Here is a 26,438-nt window from a genome sequence, read left to right on the forward strand (position 1 = left end):
AGAACTATTCAAATAAAAGTTAGTCTCGCGAAACTTTAATATCAAACGCTGCACATTAAACTTCCTCTTAACGTGATAATGCATTCCGATTCCGCGTTGACCATTATGAAACGTAAAATATTAGGTTGTCCGAAAAGTTTCTTTCGTTTTATGAGGAAATAATAGACGCACAACGTTTTCTGTTTTATATTATTTTGTCGAATTACGCACGATCCACTTTGTTCTGTTGAGATAAACACCGCGACATTTCACAGACTTGGTTTCACGTTCGTACGAAGGTGCACTGTTGTAAAAAACACGTTTGCGAAAGAAAGACACTTTCCGGACAACCTAATACTATGTTGTATTTTCGTACAAATACGCAATACAGTACAAGTAAATCAGCAATAGTTCACGCAAGTAAGAGGTATACATTTAATTTGGTATTTTTCTAAAAAATATGCTAAAACTATTCCATTATGGAAATTAAATGTTTTAGTTTTTGTTACATGAATTTCACAGAACATTTACAAGAAGTACAAAGTTTAGCAGATATATAGATAGTATCTCCATGAAATCATAGTTTACTCTATAAATTATACTATCACTTATGAATTATTGATTTGAAGACTAATTTATTTGAGGACTAAGTTTGGCACATACATAGATAGTATCTGCACAAAATCATAGTTTAGTCTATAAATTATATTATCACTTATGAATTATTTATTTGAAGGCTAATTATAGTATTAATTTATGGTTGAATCATAGGTTCGTTCATATTTAAATAAATGTAATGAAATCTATCAGATCACAGGTTAATTTATTTACCTCGTTTCTCTGTAAATCCATTCTTCTATTTTTATTTTTACATTCTTCATAACTTTTCCCAAAATGCATACGTTACAGATTAATTACATTTGACATCAATATATTGATTTTTATATGTACATCTTACAAATATATTTTTTAAATAATGTCGCTCTGATGGGACAATGTGATACAATATTTCCTAAACTAGCAGAAATTTCAGGTTATTCTTCGTGGTTAGTCGATAGATACGTCAGGTATTACACGTGTCGTTGGCTACCGACTGTTCGCTCAACAATGATGTCATAAACTGTCTTCCTTTCGAAGACACTACAAATTTCGATTCAATCGCATCATACTTATTGTTGGCCACGAGATTCTGAAAAATCCGTGAGCTTCATTCTGCAAGGGAAGCTTCTATTTTCATCAAAATACTAGTGAAAAATATTTTTTCACCTTTAGAATGTTCAGCAATAAAAGAAGAAGAAGAAGAAAACGAAATCAACGTGAAGTTTTATATTTCAAATTTCAATTATCTTTCCATAACCAGCCTTAATTAATAATTAAACTGTTAAACAATTCAGCGTTGGGAATAAATCACAGAGAATCAACTACCAGTTATTTTCCACTTTCCAGCAAAAGTGCACTCAGGGTACATTGAAATTCGGGGGTTGCGTGGCCTTCAAACCATCGACTCTTGTACAATAATTTACTATCGATTAGTATTAGCAAATTGACAAGTTACATACTCATTGTAAATTATAGACTTCTCTATAAATGTAGTCTTCCCTACAAGGATCCTGCTTGCCTCTGTAGAGGACTTGTGTAGAGGATGGTTGATGGTGAAATTTATTAGACGAGATTGCTCGTTGTTGAAACCATCAAGTATATTTAAAATATTAAATAAATAAGTACAGATAATATTCACAAAAATGCTCGTACTAACGGATTCGCTAACACAGTGGATAAGTTGCAAAATAAGATCGCTAATAACTCGTTGATAACTGATAGACACTCGGTAGATACTCGTAGATATTGAACCTAGGATCGCGTCTGTTTCTTTGTATTGGTCGGGGAAGAGCCGGAAAATTCGACTTCTACGTTTACGATTCGACGAAATTCGACGTCTACGTTTGACCGTAGCACGTAGCGGCGACATTGTTTTGCCCGGAGTTTATTTATTATTACATTATGTGGATCCTAACGATATTGATTCTCCGAGGCAAGACAACAATATGATTTGATTTGTCCTTCAGTTCATGTGCCGCTACACCTCGATCATCTCGAAGACAAAGCTTCCAGTAGAAAAACATGTGCTCTCTTTAGATCTTAGATCTATTTGTTCATGTAGAATCGAAGTCTTTTGAATTGTACCACCGATTCTAAGACACCCTGTATTCTACGCGAAAAAAGAAGTCGAAAATATAGAATAAAAATTTTTTTTCTTATTTTCTTTTTAATTTTTTTAAAAATCTACAGTGAGATCCGTTACAACGAGACGTGATAAAGTGCACGCGTACCGAGCGAAAATTCAAAGTCGATTTTCTCGAAAACAAAGCCTCAAACGAAAAATTTTTATTCTACATTTTCGACTTCTTTTTTCGCGTAGAATCACCCCCTTTCCGCTTGCACCACCAGTTACCAACCACCCTGTATATGTACACAATAGAATTCCGTTTATGTGAAGGATCCATGGTATAATAGCGCTATAAAATATAGTGCACCGTATATGACTTTTCGTTCAGTTAATAGGTGTTTTTCTAAGACAATTCCAGGAAACGTTTGATCCTAAGTACACAACAATGTCGCGGACTGCGAAACACGAGAGTGTGACACGTAACGCGTGCCTCCACTGTTTGTGTCTTGTGATCGATCTCGCACTTAAGTGGATTGACGCTGGACGATAGTTCAGAAAATAGGATACTACTATAATTTCGTGTATATAAACAGAATCCGTATAGACGAACTTCCGCCGTGTATCTATTTCGTGCTATCCGCAGTTTTATACAGACGCTGTGCAGGAATCGAAAACCAGAGAAATTCTGCTCGTACTGAAGCTGCTTTGTCTAAATTCACGTCAACGATACCGCGAACGACGATTCTGCCAGCATAAGGGCGCAGTCTTTTCAGCGAGCGGTGCAGGAAAGAAGCAACGAACGTGACAACCAGCGCGATGCTCGCGACTACGATTGATTCGACGAACCGTGGAAATGGAAGAAAAAACATTGGAAAGGCGCAGGTGACGCGTGTTCTTTCACGAAAGGCTGAAAGGACAGAGAGGCAGCGAGGAGCAGAGAGGAGAGAAGCGTCGAGGGAACCGGTCGCAAAGTGTTCGCTCGTTGAGCACGTCGATAAACCGGCGCGGTTTTTCCTTCGGAGAATCCAGATCCGGAGATAAGAAGCTGTCGAAGGCTGAAGATGGAAAAGCGCATCAATGACAGGGAACTGCGCAACTGCAGAGGGTTCCTTTTCTCTATTTATTCGGCCGCGTATTGAAGGCCCCGCACAAAGACGATCATTGCCCGGAGGCGGTTTTCGAAGACGGTGGGAGAAGGCGAAGAACGGACACATAAGCGAAAAAAGGCGAAGAACGGACAGAGGCAAAAACCTGGACGAGGGATGAAACGAGGCGGTGCCATGAGGAACGAGGAGGCGGGCAGAGTTGTAAGGTGGCAAGCAGAGGCGGCGAGAGAGCCGACGGAGAGCAAGAGGTCGCGGTGCAAATGAAAAATAGTCTACGTCGTCGAGCCAAAAGTAACTACTAGCTTCTACCTACAGATAAGGGAAAATAACGAGGCCGACAGCGGCGTGGAAGAGAACTAATTCGGCGCATATTTCACACACGTCCGCTTTACGGACGCTAAGTATAGGTAAGCACGCCCGTTTCCCAGGATAAAGGAATTAATTGCATTGCCCCGGTTCCCATCCGTCTTTTCCTTTTCAACCGGAACTTTTTACCCTGCGGCACGCGGCCCTCGATCTACTTCTCTCTGCGTACAGTCGCGTCGAACCCTTCTGTCTGCTCGGTGCGTGACTGGCATCTGCCAATTCGTTCGATATTTTTCGTGTATGTTTACACGCTAGCTTTGAACTGTTGATGTTTCGCTTCGGGGCAAATCAATGTACCTGTTTCCCTGTCTTATGTGGAATAAAGGTCGGAAAAAGATAGGAGTTTCTAGTTCGTATTTAAAATACGTATGCAATGGATCGTCCAGGTATTCGAGTATTTATCGCAAAGGACTTTTATGTGTATAGGGTGTTTCAGATGTCAAAGGACAAACTTTGACAACATGTTTTGCAGCAGACCATTTTGATCAATAAATCTTATATACGCCGTGGGTTGATTCGTCTTTGTTTTCGAGGTACGGAAGGGAAAGTAATATAAATCAAAAATAATCAGACTCGTTCGAGCTAGTTAACTTTTAATGATGATTATTTATTTCAAACTGTCTTTTACCTTGTCTTTTAAAAAATTGTACAGGTGAAAAATTATTGTAAAAAATAGCTCGGAATAAATGACTGGTATTAAAAGTTAGCCAGCTTGAATGCGTCTGATTACTTCTGATTTATACTACTTTTTCTTTCGTATCTTAAAAACGAAGACACACGAGCCATGGTGTACATAACATTTCTTGCTGAACTTTTACACCGAACCAGTAATCAGTGTAAAAAGTAGTTTGGAATAAACGATTATCATTAAGAGTTAAGTAGCTTGAATGCGTCTGATTAATCGTGGTTTATACTACTTTCTGTTTCATATCTCGAAAACGAAGACGAATTTTGACCCACGTTCTACATAACATTTTTTCCTCAAAATGATCTCAGCTCAATATATTGACGAAGTTTGTCGCTTGATATCTGCAACACATGTGTGTTATGAACAAAATATTTTGGAATTTTGTCAATACCAAAATGAACTACTATCGCGATATTCACGATTATATTCGAAACAATCTAAAAACCGATGTAAACATGACAAAACATTTATTGACTCATCAAAATTGTCCGGACACTTGAATATTTTTGACAAGATTTAATTAGACTTATAATTATAATTATAATTATATTTTTTGCTTGTAAATACATGTAGTAATATATTACGAACGGTTGAACTGATTTTTGCAAACCACTAGAAATATTTTCTTCATATAAATAAAGTCCTACGAGACCTTACAAAAAGGAAATGATTAATTGAAAAAAGAGAAAGATATTGTTGTATATTTTGTTTATACAAGTTTTAGAAAGTGTAATCCAACCTTTTTGATGTATCTTTCGTATCGAAAAATTCAAGTTTCCTGTTCACCAAATAATTTCAAATCTTTGATTGTTAATGTACCTTTGATCCAACGTCGTATTTAAAAATAATTTTTTTTAAATCATGTAGTATCTATGGATATCAAACGTTGACACGATGATAATTATAATCGACGAATGATGATATTCGTTAAGAATCGTCATTTACGAAAATGTGTTCTCGTTTATGCGAATCTGGCTGCTGAATATTAATCTTTCAGTCAATTATATTAAACATTATCGCCTGTTTTTAACATGAGTGGTCAACAGACTATTCAAATGACTATGCAAATCACAGATTTCCATGTGCTTTGTAAATCAATTACGCGAGGAGAAGAAGCAAACAAAATGTTATTTCCTACGTGTACTGCATAAAGTTGTATCAAAATGGAATAAATTTGTGACCAAAGCTAACTTGATGCTAGTATACAGCACCGGAAATGAAAGTACTGTAAAATCAACCATTGCAGAATTTATTCGAAACATAGGAGGATCCGCCGCATGACAGAATTCGGTTCAATAAAACTTGCATTCCACGGAATCACAGTTCTCTAGTGAAACTTTCGCTTCGAATGATTAACGACCGCCATAAATTCAAAGTTTCTCCATTGGATTTATATTCGTTGCGCTAGTTTATTCGCCGGTAAAGAACACGTAAAACGGAAACTTAGGAAACAAGCAATTACTGTCTCTCTGCCGGCTCGTCGCCGGAATGCTTTGTTGCTTCAGATACCCCGGCCATTACATTTAGACCACTGTGCCTGTTCCCGCGATATTTTTTCGCGAAAAATCCACGATTGTCCGTTTTAGAAGAATTTACAGACGTTTACCACTTGCATCGCCGATAAAAGAATTAATTGCATTGCGGAGCATCGCGACCACAACCGATTTTAATTAACGACTGATGTGGTCTAAGAGACCGCGATTGGATCATGCCGATGTAGGATTATTTCGTTAAAAGACAGACTAGTGGATTTTCGGGCACTGAGTTTTAATTAACAACTCGACTCTTTGACGGAAGCTTTCTTATTATTTGTGAGATCGAAATATTCGGAAAGCGAACGACAAACGACCGTTTTTGATGAAAGCTTCTGCCTAGCTAGCTGAAACCTTTGAATTTGTCAAATAGTAATTCTCTATTTCATAAAGAAAGTGCAACGCTACTCTATCTTCAAAACAACAAAGACAAAGAATTCAAAGAAGCATTCCGCTGTCCTGTGCTACTGAGGTGTGAGACATTTAGGTTTAAATGTTTGCAGAAGTTGTTCGAAAGAAATACTTTCTTATAAGTTGTCAATTAATAGAACATTATACAGGGTGGTTGGTAACTGGTGGTATAAACGGAAAGGGGGTGATTCTATGCGAAAAATGAAGTCGAAGATATAGAATAAAAATTTTTCGTTTGAGGCTTTGTTTTCGAGAAAATCGACTTTGAATTTTGGCTCGGTACGCCCCCTTTCCTGTACCGCCAGTTACCAACCACCTCGTATAATATGTGAATCGACATGTGGATGTGTTATGGATTGTATAGACTTCTGGTTTATAATTTTACCATCTTACGTGGGATAAGAGATAAGGGTAGGTCAGGTAGATCAGGTAACTCGTAATTTCTAAAATTTAATCGTAGAATTGCATTTGTCTCGTTGCTAGATTCAGCACGATTGCGCCGATTTGTGACTTTTGACTTGCAAGATTTTGCTAATAATATTAAATCAATTAAATCAGTTGCGAGCTGGAGGTTCCTTGTTGCATCAATTGATAGATCAATTACTAAATGATTCTTTATGAACAGAGGAGAATTTCTTTTTTAATTTGATAATAACGATTGAATTATTATTAACGTGTAATATCGAGCATTATATTTGAAAGCAAATTCTCCTGGTCACTGTCTTTGCTTTATTCGCAGTTTTTTGCTTGAAAATCTCCGCAAACGACGTCCGTGGAATAACTGCTCTCAGGTTTACATAGGCAACTCTATATTTTTGAACTTCTCTTAATCTCTTTTCTATGGCAAATATTAGAAAATTTTAGATTAACGAATTTTATGCGACCACGTTAACGAGAATTCTCCTCTAAATTCTATACTTAGTTTACATTAAACTCTATTTGTTTCTTTAGTAATTCTATGCTGCCAACTTTGCTTCTCATTTCGAAACTTTCGAAACTTTCTTACAGATACGAGCAAAAACATTTAGTGAAACGTTTCTCGTAATCTTGAGGGATTTTGGCATTTCTACAATGATTGGTACATATTAATAAACATAGTTGTCGCTATTAACCAAACGTATTATACTAAACGTATCTGAAAGTTTATGGTTTCCGAAAGGACATTGGGACCTTTCTTTTGGAATTTTTAGGAAGATCCCCAATACTTTAGCCTAGACTTTTTATTATAGCTGTACTTAAATAACAAAACTTAGTAGTTGTTTATGATTTAATTCGATTATGTTTGCTCGAAATTTATGACAGTAGGCTTGGACTCGAAGTGACATAACTGGTCGCTAAACGTAGCCACGATCACGGGATGGACGTTTTTACCTAACAGAGGTATAGACAGAGGTATAACTCTCCTTAAAAATATAGTTGTAGCGGCACACGTGTTCCAGGACAAATCAAGCCACGCGTGGTTTTGTCTCGGAATATCAATATCGTAGGACACACACATATTGTATTAATAATCAAACTCCGGACAGAAACAATGTCGTCGCTACGTGGAACCGTCTAACAAAGGCGATTGGAATTTTATTGGTACCCCCTCGACCAATATAATATAAACGAACGCGATCGTAAGGAGAAGAGAGTTTTCATCAGTCTCATTCACGTGCGATCTTATCAACGAGTTACACACCGTCTTTAGGATCAGTGAATACTCTGCGTTTTAACAAAGAATTAGGTGAGTTCTACTTGTACTGTGGACAAGTAAGTTGAGTTCGACTTAGACTTTGGAAGAAAGCGTATTTGCTATCTCGTTGACCGTGGGTTCGTTATTGAACCTAAGATCGTTGTCATTAGCATCTAGAGTATCTAATCACCACAGTTACTCGTCAAATTCTGTCATGATCATATTTGTACCAGTAAATATCTTCTCCGTTGTATAACAACAATGGCTAATCCGAATGAAGATTCGTTACACGCCCCTAATCCTGATGAGAACTCGACCAAAGTATTTGAGAAGAAGCAAAAACGGGAGAGAAAATTGAACGAAAGTCCAATTCAGTTGATTAATAATATTTGTTACTCTGATTAAAATACGAATACTTTGAACTGTGTTTGATTTGAGTTATGGTACTTTAGGAAAATATTCGTCGTCTACGAATGGTTTGTTGATATATGTTTAATTAATTAGAACAGTACTAAAATTATGAAAGTTTTAATATAACGTGTCATAGAGTACCTACATATACAGGAAATCATAAACGCGTAAAATACGAAAGGAATGAAATGAAAAATTCTGATTCCCGTGGCAAGAATCGTGAAAGTAGAAATTAGATTAGAATCGTAAAAAACATGGCAATCCAGCTTTCGTACTGTCGTGTTTATGCTGACTTAATTTTACATATCAGATACTCTACGACAAATTACTAACATAAATTTGACTTACCTTTTCGCCGCTGTCGCTAGGTAGGTAGAACGTCAGTACCGTAAGAAAGGAAATTCCCATACACGGAATGATTATGTTCACAGTGTAGAAAAGTGTTTTTCTTCGCATTGTTATGTTAAACGTGATATCCAGATACGGCTCGTCGCAGCAGGTGTAAAATTTCTCGTTTCTGCGCAAAAAGAAATGCAAAGGTTAATTTAGTTAATTTAGTTCAAGGATGCAGTCAAAATGTATTCAAATTACTGCAGGAAATATGTTCCCATCGTATTATGTTACGTATCAGGTAAACAACGAAATAAGATTAATCCTTGGCTCAAGTTAAATTTATATTATATTTTTATATTTGCATTGTAAATTGGTATTTTACTGATTGACGAATATAAATGGACAAAATTTTGGCGCATATTACAGCCTATGAGTAGGAGAGTTAACAACGAAAGAGCAAATAAATGTATTTTAAATGTTATTTCAAGAGGCGTCTGAAAATATAAAGATTCAGCAAGTTTTAGCAGAATTAATTAAAATTTTGCTTTATCATTACAAATAATGAACTATGTCTCGAATATTTTACTTTTACACTTTACCTCTTTATAAAAGTTTCATTGTACTTTTATTATTTATTGTATTTTTAATCAGAGAAAATTTTCTCGTAATGCTTTAACATTATTAACTTGTTACATCGTTAATTACAAAGAAATACTCGTTGCTATTTTTTAATTACTTTTCTTGGAAGTGAAAGAGCAAGGGAATCTAATTTTAAAAGAAACACGAGGATCTAAAAACTGTTTTCCCGTCGTTTTCTCAGAGAAAGGAACCAAAAAATCGAGAAGAATTTAATATTGAAATCCGGTCTTTCATTAACGCTTTGGTAGCAGATGGCGATTTTGAAAGCGCAATTCTGTCAAACGACATGCAAGATGTCCATTCTCTCGCCCACGAATCGATCGAAATTCCGGTGGCAATTTGGGGCCGTCTGACCATTCCTCTGGCTGTCTGAACATAGCAATGATATTCCACTTACGTGACAAGTCGTTTGAATATCTAACAAAAACCTATTCGAATGAATGTCACGTCGCATCGTTCGGAAAAAGTAACTCGCAAAAGTACCAGGCACTGAATTTTTCTCGAATTCAGCTATATTTAATTCTTTCGTGCCAATGTTATCTAACCGACATTTGTTAATAATTAATATCGAATAAAATTCTGTTTTTGCAAAGATATTGCTCTTTCATATATGGCAAAATATTCACATTACGCATTTTGCAATCTGTTTTCACTTTCCGTCGAGTATACTTGTACGTACGTTTCATTTTGCAATTGTCGTTGCCTGTACGTTTCTACAAAGTAAATAAAATGTAAATAAAAATCTGGTTAATCATCGATCAAGTAAACGTTCTTTAAAATAATTACATTTACAAGGGGACAAAAGAAAGCACGAGGATTATGCGGTAGAAAAAACGCTACAATTTAAATAAAATGAATAAAACAATTAACGTAGCATTAATGTTAATCTTTCGTTTATCCACCACTGTATGCGTTAATTAAATACTTTTTAGAAGATTCTAATAAAATACTGATTGTTAACAAGATTAACCCCTTAACCTACGATTTACGTTTGCGAATTTACGATCATCTACTACGGGCTATGCCCGTGATATTTACGTTTGGTCTGATCATCAACTACGGGCTATGCCCGTGATATTTACGTTGGGCCCGATCATCGTACTACGGGCTATGCCCGTAGTTGTAGGTTAAGGGGTGAAAGATGATCGTGAAATAATTGTACACACAAATATGCAGCTTTCGAAACATATACAGAGAATACTGAAACAGGTAAAGAAGTATGCGGGAAACATTTATGAATGTAACATGCTCACCGTACTGCAGGTACTTCTAAAATATCCCATTCTACCGACATGTAGAATTCGGAGAGATCGACTCCCACGTCCACTACATTGCTTCCCGATTTCTCGTCCATGTGCCTTAGATCGACCTACTCGAAACAAAAGAATCCTCTGCATTAGCATCTTTCGCGTCAATATTTTTATTAGATTAGTAATTTTCATGCCCACGTAGTTTACTTTCGATAAACGAACCTGCAGCCTCGATGATAACACTTGCTTTTAGTTTTATCCATCACATTAATAATTTATTTCTCCTTTTGCTTTTTCTGTGTAACAGCGTTGTCAAACAATTATACGACATGTTTGAAGATTGTTAAAAAATTAGGAATTAATCTATTTATTATTTATGACGTGGTAAATGTATTATAAAAATTGTAGCTGTTATCGCATATTGTTTCCAAGAATTTCGTTTTCGTGCTGTGATTTATTATTCTTGCGATAATGAAGTAATTAGTGCAACAAACATTTCAGAAAGATAAATACGATTCTTTGAATTCTCAAATTGAGGTGAAAGCCTTGTCCTCTTCGCATTTAAAAATGTTTGAGAAATTCTTACAGCAGCAATGCTACGTTAGAAATTGGAAAGATAAATTGTTCAATTTGTTTTTTATTGAAAGGATTATCAAACTTGTTATTGATCCGAGGAGGAACATTTTTTCGAATTGCGCTATACTCTGACGAATAATCGTAATGAGAGACAAACAGATTTACCGACAGGAATAAAAATCACAAACAACGACTAAACGTACATTCCTTACAGAAGAATAAAAGTAGCTACATAACTGTTAAAGTTAGCTGTCGGAATCGATGGGAAATTCGTGGCGTTAAAGTGGTGGTACGTTAAAGCTCTCGGTAAAAAAACGTGTTTTCTCGTGGCTGCAAGTCCGTTGTTACGGGCTAAGTACGAACAATAAATTCCGAAATGAAAGTTAAAGTGCATGTCTCGTGATGCACTTAGTGTTCGCAAAAGCGCAACGGGAGCAAAACACTAATAATAGTCTGGATGAAAATGGACCGCTCAATCGTGAAGGCCCAGAAAGAATCTAGAAATCAACTATCAGCAGAACGTCCTCTTTTAACTATGCCTTCGCTTTCAACTATTGTGCAGCATGACGAACAAACAAAGTCGACACTGAAAAAATCAAACTAATCGCTAAGCAGTGTCCTAATTTTGTTGGAGAAACGAATGGTCTCGCCAGCAGCGTACGCGTACGCGTCAATTTACACCTGACTTATTCATTTCCGATTCTCGAGTTATTCGTATGCTCGACGAGGCCGGGTAACGCGGCAAATATTACCGGAGACTACGTTACGTGTAATTTCCATCATTTCTCAGCGTTCGATTTGATCTCTTTCTGCGCGAGCTTTTTTTTTTGTCTCTAAGCGATTTCAAGCGAATGCTTCGAATTTAAGCGGTAACTTGGATGCACAATACCGTGCAAAATATCGCCGTCTGTCTCTGTCGACGTTGAACGAAATAACGTAAATAACGAGATACGTGTGAAAAGAAACGAACGGGACAAAGAATAAAACGTAACAGCAGGGAGACGAAAGAATCCGCATGATTTTCGCAGAAGGAAGCGACAGGCGCGATGTATTTATCGTTAACAAAATTATATCACAGTTCGATATATTTTCTTATTTTAATCGTATGATTCTAATCGATGTAATTACAACCTATTAATAATTAATGATAATATACGTAATTTAAAACAGTCGGCAAACGATGGGTATTTCGCGTTTATGGTTTCATGAGATATTTTTGCCATCAGCCTTCGTAAGTGGGATAATTTATCGGTGTTTTGCACGGTATTGTTGTTCGCTAACTGTTTAATTTCTTCAACGTTGCACATTCAGAACATATTTGTATGCACGTAAACGGTGCACACAAGCATAACTTCATACATACAAAAGTATCGACAGAGAAATCTTAAGCAACGATAATACACAAGAACGTCGCACAACTAGCGCAATATATATATATTAATAATTTGTATGCAGTTGCTTGGCTATCTGCGTTTAATAATTAAATATAAACGGCGATGGTGTGCTTCATTTCGAAACTGGAGGGAAGTTCGGGTGGTGTGTGATGATGTGTGTGTAAGTAGAAAGTATCGGAAAATGTTTTACGCAATTATTGAAGATTGTCGTGAGATTACAATACGCGTTAGATATCATAGTTAGTATCTAGATATATATATATATATTTGTTTGTAGTCACTTCTATGCAAGAAATTTTCCTAATGTTTCAGAACACGCGCGTTATATCATTGTAAGTGTAATTCCTATCTTTAGCAGGAATTTGATAAAATTTTATCGAAATTTCATGGAAATAAATTCGAAATAAATATGGCAAAAGTATCAAAATCCCGAAATACGATTTAATTGTCTGTCGGCAGCTGAATGGAATTAATAATTGAATTTATTACGTTAAATTTTCTCGAATTATTAAGTCTGCGAACACATTTATCGCATTAAATATTTTCAGCTCATGTCGAATTCCCATTGGGCCATTTATACCAAACTTTCCTATGAAAAATGAAGATAAGTACAACATGTTCCGTGTAACGAAGCTGACTTTTTAATGGAAATACGTTGAGATAAAGTTGCTTATATCGTGAAAAAGTAAAGTTGCAAGTTTGTTCGTGAATAATCATTTAATTATCTAAGGAAAGAATGTAATGCAACTTGAATGAACTCGCTCAAGAGTAACCAAATTCTGACATCAAGCAATCTTTAATCCCATTAAACTGAACTTTCATCATTAGATCCAGGACTTTAATACCTGTTCTGACAGTAAAGTCACGTTTCCACGTCCTCTACCGACCCTAAATTTATCTTTCAACTTGCACTGTTATTTTATTACGATACTTCTGGTCGACAATCGACGCAAGTATTTGAATGTTGTAGAGAAAATGTATTGGTACTTTGAAGTTTGGCTGATGCTTTAACGAAATCATCATAATGATATTGAAAAAGTATGAAACGATACCGAAGATGTATATGGAAGCTATGAGGTATTTAACGTAAGTATACAATTCGTAAAAATCACAACATTATTTAAATAGTCATTATACTAAGAAACTTCAATATTCAGGCAGATTTTTTTTAACACTAATTATATGTTTAAGATGAGTGCTTATACGATATACTAATTGTTCACCAAATGTATGTTCATAGTAAATTTCTTTCAATTTCTATATACATTTTCAGATTTGAAACTTTAAAATATTTTATATAACACTCAAACGTGTATGAACACTTGCCCTTTTTAACAAATGTAATTTAGTTGCAAAAATACTCAGGGCGATTTTATATTTTATTAGAAAAGGCATATTATGGCATGATAAAATTTACTTTGAAATATTAATACGCGTTAAAAGAATTGGTGTCTGAAAATGACAATCATTACGATGCAGTAGTGTCATTTATAATGTTCATTAGCTTTCGCTCATTTACTTGTCAACGTACGGATAAAATGGAGAAAGTTTCTTCAAATTAACGATAGAAATAACCCGAGCAATTTTGGCAATAAATATCTAAAATATGCTGACACAAATCGTGTATTTAATTTTAATGTGCCATTGATAAAATTGAAAATCAACAATTAATAGCTCATACGATATATATATATCTGTTAATTTTAAAAGAAAAACGTAAATATTGCTTTTGATCATTAGTTTGCTATTGATTTATATCTTGATAATATTCATGCATCGTTTATATAAATCGAGCATAGTGTTCATATAGTTACGAGCGACAATGTGCATACATAAAAGTATGCTACGCTAAGCGTTCAAATATTTTTCTACAATCACTGTACTTAAAATATGGCACAACATTAATGTATTATTAACAAGGAAGTTTTCTCTGCAATAGCAAAAATGATATGTAAAAAGATGGTTAGCGATGCAGAAAAATATTTTAAGATTTCTGTGCAATTGCGATGCATCTGTAGAATAGAATCGCATCAGCAGCGCGGAAGTAAAGTTCAGAATCTTGCATCGAATCGATGCTAGAGACGAAATGGTAAAAATATTCAGAATATATTCTTTTCATAGATTTTACGGTCGGATTCGAAAAGCACTCCCATCTCGGGCGAAAGCACTTGAAACCCGGCAACTTTGCCAAATGTCTTTTTCGGTGCCTGCAAATCTCATCGATTGTTTCGTCCCACTACTCTGCAATATTTCTCAGTCATTTTCACGTCTTTCTCCTGCGTTTCATCGTCCATCCAAGAGACATACTTTCGATCTCAGTTGGTTTACTGAAATATTTTAAATAATTCATCATCCAACGTATTTAAATACGAGTATTCGCACATTGTATAATTTTAACAAATTTTAAAACTAATGTAATACAGTTTATGGACTTTGTGTTTTATTCACCGTATACAGTCGCATCGATTATTGCGATAGATTATTGGTAACTCAGTTGCAACGGTAGGTTGAATTTTATAATTTTTGGGAAAGATTAAATTGTTTGATAAATTTTATCACTTCATGCTTCGTTAAACATTTTCCAATTATCTTCTATAAAAAGACAATTAACATTAAAGTATGATCTAACAGCAATTGAAAGTTTTTAATATTATTTATTGTAATTCAATGAATTATATATTATATTATAATGTTAATTACGTTTTCAAAGTATTTCTTACGTTTAAAAAGGGACAACACATCGTCTGTCATTAATGTTAAAAAGGGACAATATATTATTATTGTAAAACATTACTATATCTTTTCTAATTTTTGTACTTTTTGATCCTTTATAGACATATATTATACTAGGTCGTCTGAAAAGTTTCACAACATTTTCTGTTTTATATTATCTTATCGAATTACGTACGATCCATTTTGTTCTATCAAAATAAAGATCACAACGTTTGACAGGTTAGGTTTCATGTTTGTATTGTTCAGGAAAATATAAGGTTGGTATGATCACTAGTTTCTACATGCTAAGTTGGTACGACTTCTAACGACGTTCCTTTGTCTTTGGCGACGACCACGTGTTAATTATCCGAGTGTATTCCGTGTGTTTATATGGCTGTACATGGTGGTGAAATACAGTGCGTAAAAACTGAATCTGTGTGAATCAATAAATATCAAACTTCAAAACCTATTTAATAACATGTATAAAAATGCATCGTTGTAAAAGACGTGTCTGCAAAAGAAAGACACTTTTCGGATAACCTAATACATAGATTATAATATATATGTATATGTATATAGAGATATGTGATGATATTACGATGAAATATAAGATTACAATGATACTTGTTAATAATAATTTAGGTAGAAAAATACTTCCAGAAAGGAAGAATGCTCTTATCTGCGATGAGGCAAAAATTTTTACTCGCAACTCTATCGAGCCTACCTTGACCAAACGTGTTACGATATAAGTTACAAAGTGAATGAAGACGAATTTACAGAAAATAAGGATCACTATTGCTAGAGTGAGCAATCTAGTTAAAAGTCTAATCTTTGAAAAGTAAAAATCATGGTAAAAGCACGAATGATGGATGTTGCCAGACAACTATAACTATTGGCAGAGAGAATATGGTACATAAATCATTTCGCATGAAATTTCGGCACCTCGTTCACCTCACGATGAGTAACGAAATTTTTTACGCCCTGAAAGCTCTCATAATAATAGCATTATGAGTTTCATTTCTGAGGATGATGAATCAGGCACTGCAGTGATACGTTGGAATGCAAATGTGTGTGTGCGTCAGATGATATATATGTGTAGATGAAATACATAAAAAAATCTTCGTGTATTATTATTAATTATTTGGATGTGTATTATCGCGAATAATTTCAGAGAATAGCTACAAAATATATATTGTATAAATATATAATGTTATTCCTATCAAATTTTGCCATTATATGTATTTAGGGTCGTATTATATTTATACTTTATATTTTTGAAAGACATTTTTTTTTAACATAAGTAGATTATTGGAAGCTTTAAAAAAAATTATAACAGAGACGTGAAAAGTGTTGTGACATCGGATTCTCTTTTTTTTAGCAATTAGCAATGTTTTATTATGTTGTATCCATATCGAAACATTTCTATATAGATAATTTTTAAAGATACAAATACAAATTGTTTTACAATTTTATACGTGTTCATTTATAACACTGATTTTACATTGGTCACAAAATTGACTTTGTAATACTCTTTTTATATCTTCTCACTCCTTGCATCCTTTTAAAGCAATAGAAATAATAAACAGAAAGGGATACGTCGTTATTCCATTTTAAAATTTAATTTATCATATTTATCATATTATCGAAGTAGTAACAGACACGTTCAATTGTAAAATATATTATCTCGAATAAATCCGAGAAACAATAAACGCAAGTTTGTTGGATACAAAGAAGAGGTTAATAAATTTGAAAAGGCAGATTAAAAGAAATATTGCGAACAAATTCTATCAAAAGAATTTTGTCTTAATTCGAACACTAACTTTTATGAAAGCGATATATTCTGTTTATAAAATGTAGCTGTAGAATCTACTCCGATCTTTCTAGTATATGATACATAAAAATCTAAGTTATAATTTTTATAGTATTCCAATATTCCGTCAATATGGATGCAGAGTAAAATATTTGTTATTTGCATCTGTCTGTTTGTTTCGCAAATCCATACGTTCGATTCAGGTCGGATGAAACCGTGGAAAATCTGTGTCTCGCGAAGACAAATAAACGGTGGATTATCATTTTCGTTTATTGCCAGAGGTTTTTCGGTCGCGTAACTAGTTTCGCGAAAATTATCCGTTATCGTCGCTTTGTCACGATCATTACCACCGGCGAGAATTGCGATCTCGCCGAAACAGCTACCAGCTGCAATCTCGAAGCTGTGCTCGACATTGCACAATCGCCCGTTAAATGGAAAATACCAGCAACCCGGTGAATATCTCACTTTCATTGTGTCCGAGCAGTCCGAGCACGTTATGCTTCAAAAGTATTCGGAAATTTGCTTATTTTTGAGAAGGTATATCGTAATTACGTAACGAATGATCTGGTTCTTCATAATCTTTACAATAACACGTGTAATAATAGAGAAAAGTAGAGAAGAATTTGGAACAATCTTTTGGTCTTCGAACCTAATTCTTACAAAATCAATCGCGATCGTAAAAGATTTTTATTTAAGAGTATTCTCATATAAATATTCTCATATAAATCATTTACGCTCGATTTAAGAGTAGTCTTATATTTCTAACATTATAAACAATTTTCAATGTGGAACTAATATCAGAAGAGAAGAAATTGTGCACGATATGGAATAGGTAGACACGAGGCAAAATATTTTCATGGAAAGCAAGCAAAAATTAATTTTATTGTTTTCATTGATTCTGGTTATAATTTTGATTGTAAAGTTGTATTAAAAAAGAAATTAAGTAAGCAAGTAGCTGTTTGCAACGATCACATATCCAAGAGTCAACCGCGGCACCAGTACGTTAGATACTTGATGCATATTTTTCTATGAAAATATTGTAAAGAAACTTCTTGGCAAACTAAACCCTCTGAAAGTGAACGAGTGTAATAGTCTATAGTTGCTTAACAGGCATATGCAAAAATGGTACTATTCCACATTAGATATACTGTTTCATATTTGGCTACTTTCCTCTATACCATAATCAGATTAAATTGATTTTCAGTATTCAATAAACCTGGCGTCTGTAATTCTCATACTTTGCAGAACTATTTTGTTACCTGTCGAGCTCTCTATTTCTAAATTCTTCAATTTTCTAGTTACAAGACAGATTAACAACGATAGTTATTCCAAACAGATAGAAAGACTGTTGATGCCAATACAATCATAGTGATGATTAAAACAAACGTAAATTAACATATACATAATAAATATTAACTTAAATTATTGCTACGTTTTTAAACATGTAATGTAAAATTAAAGATTTATATCCAGGTGACTGCATACAAAGCAATTAAGTATTGCTCGTAATTGTTAGTTCGTCATTGACTTGTACAGTCTGCTCAAGTTCACATACTCTTACTACAAATAGTCCAGGGTGTCCGGGCAAGTTATTGTTATGTTTCTAAATATGTAATGTAAAATTAAAGATTTATATCCAGGTGACTGCATACAAAGCAATTAAGTATTGCTCGTAATTATTAGTTCGTCATTGATTTGTACAGTCTGCTCAAGTTCACATACTGTTACTACAAATAGTCCAGGGTGTCTGGACAAGTTATTGTTATGTTTCTAAATATGTAATGTAAAATTAAAGATTTATATCCAGGTGACTGCATACAAAGCAATTAAGTATTGCTCGTAATTATTAGTTCGTCATTGATTTGTACAGTCTGCTCAAGTTCACATACTGTTACTACAAATAGTCCAGGGTGTCTGGACAAGTTATTGTTATGTTTCTAAATATGTAATGTAAAATTAAAGATTTATATCCAGGTGACTGCATACAAAGCAATTAAGTATTGCTCGTAATTATTAGTTCGTCATTGATTTGTACAGTCTGCTCAAGTTCACATACTGTTACTACAAATAGTCCAGGGTGTCTGGACAAGTTATTGTTATGTTTCTAAATATGTAATGTAAAATTAAAGATTTATATCCAGGTGACTGCATACAAAGCAATTAAGTATTGCTCGTAATTATTAGTTCGTCATTGATTTGTACAGTCTGCTCAAGTTCACATACTGTTACTACAAATAGTCCAGGGTGTCCGGACAAGTTATTGTTATGTTTCTAAATATGTAATGTAAAATTAAAGATTTATATCCGGGTGACTGCATACAAAGCAATTAAGTATTGCTCGTAATTATTAGTTCGTCATTGACTTGTACAGTCTGCTCAAGTTCACATACTGTTACTACAAATAGACCAGGGTGTCCGGGCAAGTATGAACGGTACTGCACGCTTTTCTCAGACGAATTACCTTAAACTTCCAATTTGAGCCTATCCTCCTTCTCTCTGTTTCTCTTGTTTTTGTTGGCTAATCGCTGGTTCCTCTTTTCAGGCGGACAAAATATTATTCGCTTCGATGTCAAACTGTCTCCGAATTACATTAAATCGTGTGCCAATAATGAACCGACTGTTCGAAACACGATGTCACGCCATTAAACGTTTGTGTTTGTTCAACAATACCGCACGATACTCGAATGTTTAAATATTGGAAGGTTTGTCACCGGTGGAAATAAGTTTTCCTGTTGACAGGTGACTGATTAGACTCAAATTCAACTTTCCATTGGTCATCCATCAGTCCATGTAACAAGTATCAGTTCAAGTTATTGAATTCGAGTGAAAATAAGTATCTGAGAATCTTTTTAAAACGTTGGCTCTTGTACCTTGTAATTCGAAATTAAATTATCTCGTGCAAATTGCGTTATGGGTCTTCGTTCGTGCTGGCTAATAAGTTTCCTATAACGTAACGATGTTGCTCGATATAACGTTTTAAACGAGAAATTACATCGATTAAGTGGATTTGATACGATACGTGACAACAGATTTGTCTACAAAACGTTTGTTTAATCTGTATCTGTCTCGTACTTTATACACGCTTTTATGCATCAAATTTGTTATTTTTCGTTTCTAACGTTTGTGATATAAAGTAATCTGATAAAACCAGCAACAGCTATGCAGTCGCAAAATAAAAACTGTGTTCACATAGGATAGGTCAATATAAAACATGTTTCGCGTATCGATTCTGATTTTATTGATGAACGACGTGTGTTAAACGAAAATAGTCGGAAGTGAAATACTTCTCCCGATCTTTACGTCTCCATCAATATATTGCGTTATTTCCTGCAACATTCTTCGTTTAATAGATTTACAAATGCTGTTTACGAATCGTTGAAAAAGTTGAATATTGCGTTACTTGCTGCTGCACTGAATCGCCAAATTTAGTTTCGTATTTACGTGTAAAGTTTTCCATGTAGCAGCTTAAAATATTTCAGACATAATTTCTCGTAAGCGTAAAAACTTTACATTGGCGAGATTAAAATTAAGAGAATTTTCTACTAATACGAGAATTAGAACTAGGGCGATCCGAGTATTAAGAAGTTAAGTTAAACTTTCTTGAAAAGTTTTGGGAGGGTGAAAAGCAAAAGCATGGCGTGAGTAAACCGCTTTAGATAAGTTTATCAATCAATTATTTTGTATATAGTAATCAAGTAATAAATGCAAGTGGTAAAAAATCACGTTAGAAATGTTATATCGCATTAATGGTAATATTATTATCTGATATTATTTAATCAGATATTGCCTGATATCTGAAAGCTAAACTAAACGTTCTGAATCATATAAAAGGTTATCATACATAATAACGAAACTATAAAAATGTGAATAAGTAAATTAGAATTTCGATTACCGTAGAACACGAAAAGATTGCCCTTTGCGAAAAAGATTAAACAAGGACAATAGCTAAAGGGAATCGTTACATTTTTATTCAAAAGCTTTTCTTCCCGTTTAATATTACGATCTATAAATTGATTTAAAGTAAATGATCGCTTCTCGTATGAAAGGAAAATTTAATCAACTATGCGAATAACGTGCGTTAACAATTTATCAGATCTTAAATGAGAAATTAAAAGGTGCAGAAATGCACAGAATACGTACAACTGGCAGAAATACGTAAAATATCTAAACTGACTTAAAGTATAGCGATCTTTCTAACATAAAACTTACATTTGCATAATCATCCGGACTTTGGCCATGACAATTTGGACAATCTTATTATTAAAAAAATATCAAGAACAATTTCGTTCGTTGCCTATAGTAATGCCACAACAAAGCCTCGAATATTTTGATATTTTGATGACGCAAGATTCGAACAGCTAGCGATATCGTTTCTTCCTTTGTTCAGTCAAGCTCCACGTTACTACAACAGAGGCGAACTGCAGAACGAATCGGCTTCTGGACAAAGGAATTTGTCCATGTTCTCGTGCCAAAATCCCCTATTGGAAACCACAAAAGTTGGCAGAGTTTCGCGACCGGTGCAAGATTCATCGCGCTGTAAATTTTGCTTCGCAAGTCAAACCGAAATTAATCGCGTTCCTTTCTGCCAGCAACCGCAAACGTACGTTCCGGTAACGTGTACCTAACAAGCCTCCGGAGACCACTCAACAGGTATACCACCGCTTCATGAGCCACATCACAAGCTTTTGGTAAATCGGCGGAATGACGTCTTGCGCGTGTATATATATAGCGGATCGACGTTTCATATTTAACGCTTACGTACGCATTAATTGTGCGGATATGTAACTACGTACCAGTGTACGTCGAGTTTGCGAATAGCACCATGTGTGTACAATGAAATCATGAGATTAATATATTGCACATTCTGCTTGATTAATTTTGTGGATATGTAACTACGTGTATATTGATGTAGGTCGAGTTTGTGAATGCCGCCGTGTATAACGAAATCGTAGAATTAATATACGCGTTTCATTCTACCTGATTGTTTTTTTTTTCTTTTTTTTAGGATTATTTTATTGTGTACTGTATTTAGGATTATTTTTACCAAATTAAAATAGTTAGAAATTATTGTATTTGTTTTTTGTAAGGTTGTTAGAAACAGACATATTAATTCGAATTAAACGTTTGATATTTCCACGTGCCTCTCTTCGAAAATTTGTCGTCTCTTTCTATAATGAATTCTTTCAAATAGAGCGTCTGCGGTATTTCATTTTTCGAATATGTTTTTACGATAAGTTTTGTAGAGACCAGAATAAATAATAGTGAGAGTATAACTATATTTGGTGAAAGAATTAATATAGAACTAATTATATGTGCAATATTCGTTTTAACGTTTCGTTATTCGGTAGAAACAAACATAATTTTTGGATCATTCTGTGCCTAATAAAAGTTATTGTAAATGTGCATCGTTAATATATCGATGATACGCATTGTGAAATTATTGATTATCCTAAGTATACGTTTTATTATTTGTTTTTAGATAAACCTACACTTTTGGATAAAAAAGTAATCAGTTAATGGGATTGTTGAAATAGACCTTTTATGTATCGATTTTTCAACAACAAATAAGTAACCATTGTATATATTATAAAATCAATTCCGACATTTTTTAAATATTGTTACTACTGTTATTTACTGTTACTTCGATTTATACAGCAGTTCAACTTTATTTATAGCTTTTTTACTCTCCCAACTATCTACTCTCACAATCTCTCATTATCTACTCTCACAAACACAGTAATGACGACAAGATTGGAATCTGGAAGGTGAGAAAGTAGTAGATAAACGTAACGAAGGAAAATTGTGAAATAATGGGATCATTTGTGCAGCGTTATACCAATACAGTTAAATCTACGAGCCTACATTTTATCACTGTGTTGCCAACTAATAAAAGCAATTTGACAGTTAAAATGATAAATGTATATCGTATCTGTCTACGTGTTTGCGCTTCAACTCGACATGACGTTCACTCCGATACGGTAAACTAAAGGCAGCGAGACGGATTAAATTAATTAAAAAGGCCGGCGCATGAGAGATTATTTTCATCGCACTGAAAATCTTAATGAACTTCAACGGTGGTCGGTGGTCGGTGGTCGTCATAAAGGCTGAACGTTTAATACGCTAGAAAACAGCGTCAAAGTAGAATTTAAACCACTGTGCAATTAATCATGTCGCGATTAATCATGTCATAAATTAATCAGCAGAAGAAACGTGCTCGGGAAATTATCACAATTTAATTGTACGTGAACATGTTTGCAGCGTTACGTATTATTCGTATTTTTACGAAGCATTCCTTGTACGTTTCACCTAACGCAATTCATCTGTATCGAATGTTTGATATTTTGCTTTTCGATATTCATGTTTTCCAAATGTATAACAGTTCTATAATATTTCTATGCTATAGATAGTACTTCCTAATTTATCACCTGGTTTATATATAATTGGATTTCGCAGTGGATTTAATAATATTAATGTTAATTTATAACAACGATGCTATTCATCACTTGTATGCTTTTCACTAGGCACATGATATTTCATTATTTCTCATTAAATCGACAATTATATGCATGTACGTGTAATACATATTTAGAGAAAGGAATTTCTACCAACATTCGTAATATATGACCAATATTGTCAAAATGGTTGAAAAATATATTCCTGTTGCATCTCCAATTCAATCAACGGATTAAACTGTAATAATATTGAAAATATCGAAACGAATTCTTTCGACCATACGTATAATATCGTGTTTTTTTAATGGAATTATACTTTCAACAAAAACTGTTAGTGGGATTAAACCAAAAAGGTGCAACAATTATAAAAAATATTCTCTGTTACTGGTAACATATCATCGTTTTAATAAAATCAACGAAACGAAATTGCATAATGTTTACCATTTTCGTAAAATGATTAAAACTACTTGACGTGTAGTATATAAGGTGGGAAATAATTATGCATTTATTTCTATATACGTATTCGTGTTTCTAGTAAAAAACGAGGTCAATATATATATTTATATCTTTTTTAATCGTTTATAATAATTAATTATTTTAATTATATTATTCTGTAAAAGAATTTCAGGTTGTGATATTTTTAGCTCACATAAGTTTCATGGTATTATGTTTTCATTTATGCAATCATCTTTCCAATTAAATATCGTACTTTTTCTTGATTTTCTCGATTCGAGATTTGTTGAAAAAATTATAAATAAAATTCAATAAGATGTCTTTGCCACGCCGTGTAATGCGAGTAAATTGCAGTTCAAAATTTTCCACGTTGAAATACACCGAAGGAAGAAATTTTCACGCTTTTTAGCTGATGTATGCGACTCACGTAGAATCGATTTAAGGCGAAGGAAAAAAAGTGACAGACGGAGAGAAAGAAGGAAAGACCACGGCAAACAATTAAACTCCGTATGGAGGCACGTACAGAGGCAGCGGTTGGCCGTGTGCCTCCAGAAGAGGAAATAAAGGATGCATTTTAGAATTTTAAATTCACTTGCATCACAAACGACCAACACAGAGTCAACTTCTGCGATTATTGTTTACGCGTTGTTCGCGTTACATGTCGGCAAATAAGCAATAAACCTGCCATCTTTCAGGAAATAACAAAAAGCTCCTTCCAGCAGTGAATTGTTTCAGGAAGCGTACAATTTTTATGATTCCTTCTACGTTGATTATCGTTCTACGTATACGAAAAATCTTGTGCAATTCGATTATACAAGAATTTGTATTGCTTTGAATAATTCATTGTATCTAAAATGTTAATAAAAGATCTGAGGGTGCTTTTACAAAATGATAAGATGAACGCAGTTCGAAGATTTCTCCACCTTTCTATTTTAGGCAATTTACAAGTGAGGAAATTTTTCTAAAGTAGTGAAATTATTTTTCAATTCTTACTGCATTTAGAGTAAAGGAAATATTTATACGATTAAAGCAATTAAGAATTTGATATATTTTAGAAGTATATACTTTGGAGAAATGTTAAATCTACATAATTTGAGAGACTTAGCTTTTGTTCATTACTGTTCGTATATGAACAAAAATTTTTATTTTCCATATTGCATATTATACATGATAATTAAACAGAGTATTCGTACATATTTTGTAATGTGCAAATATCTTTTGTAGGCACTGTAGCAACGATAAGAAATTAGAATTACATAAATTTAAATATCGAAATTGAAACAGCGATATTTTAAACATTTTGCCAGTAGAATATAATTATTATTCGCATTCTTGTATTTTATTTCGCATTGCATCTTTATTCATGCGCTGTATATTTATTTAACGCGTTTATGTAAAGCATTTCGTTACCAGTACACGAAAAAATCATCGGTGTGTCTTACCTACAGAAACGAATTCCAGTTTCAATTTCTTTCTATAATATGCAATTTTTCAAACAACGTATTAAATTGCTGTAGATTATTTATATTGAATTTTATTACTAGCCTTTTCGCTTAAAAACTGTTATCTTGCAAAAGCTTTAATCAGTTGCTCATGCTCGCTGTTTAATTATCCCGCGTTGATCGAAGCTTCAATTCATTGGAACATTTTCAGTCTCGCACAACTGTTCGGCGGAAATCACAGGAAATTTAAAGCATTTGCATCGTTAAATGAGCGTTTTCTGGCATCGCTATTATCCACGGTTCTGTCGTTGGCGAATGAACGTACAGTGAAAAAAATGGTTTATGAACCCTTGGCATTTGTCATGAGTAGACTGGATCCCCTAGTAGCCTGTGATGATTTATAGAAAAGAAATGATGAATGCGATATTGGTGCAGGTACATTACCTATTTTTCTGCTCGTTTTTAACGCAACCTGTACCTACTATATACTCGTGTTCACGAGTTTGGAGCACGTTAAGATTTCAAAAGAAGCAATGACTTCTTTAAGTAAAGAAATATTTTATTCTTCCGTAGTACTGGAACTACAATTAATTACATTTCAAAATGAAACTTAATTGATTATGATCCTTATAATTTTGGCTGGAAATTTCTGTATGAGAAAGTTTCTATCGTCGAGAAAGCGAAAGATGCTGGAAATTTTTGAGCCGCAGCGATACGTATACATATGTAAATGATTTTTCATCATCTGTACATGAATGGATCTAAATTAATTTAGAAATGAGAAATTTCCACTCGGACTCTGCTATGTAAATTAGTAATTTCACGTATGATAACATAATACACTGATTTGTAGATTTGCTTATAAGTGCAACGAAATTTCACCTCGTAGTTGCTACATAAATTCTTTAAAAAAGAAAATGTTACAGATGGAAATTTCTTTTTAACTGATTTATTATCAACTACCATAGCATTTAGATTATTTTCAATTGATGCGGAGGAAATCGACGTGGTCTCAGAATGATGTAATCAGAATTGTGTCATA

At 34.0% G+C, this 26,438-nt stretch overlaps 1 protein-coding gene across 11 annotated transcripts in view; it reads right to left on the reverse strand.

The window, feature by feature from the left end:
- Positions 1-26,438, reverse strand: part of LOC117242913 (acetylcholine receptor subunit alpha-like) — a 380,997-nt gene that overhangs the window by 99,166 nt on the left and 255,393 nt on the right. For all 11 annotated transcript variants that reach the window (XM_033509966.1, XM_033509964.1, XM_033509965.1 and 8 more), the window contains 2 exons: positions 10,561-10,676; positions 8,684-8,852 (listed from right to left, as the gene is read on the reverse strand). In XM_033509966.1, coding sequence (XP_033365857.1) covers positions 8,684-8,852; positions 10,561-10,676 — 285 coding nt within the window. The remainder of the gene's footprint in view (positions 1-8,683; positions 8,853-10,560; positions 10,677-26,438) is intronic.

Source organism: Bombus vosnesenskii, unplaced genomic scaffold (assembly GCF_011952255.1).
Source record: "Bombus vosnesenskii isolate JDL3184/JDL3185 unplaced genomic scaffold, Bvos_JDL3184-5_v1.1 scf7180000016281, whole genome shotgun sequence".
In the NCBI taxonomy this organism is placed as follows: Eukaryota; Metazoa; Arthropoda; class Insecta; order Hymenoptera; family Apidae; genus Bombus; species Bombus vosnesenskii.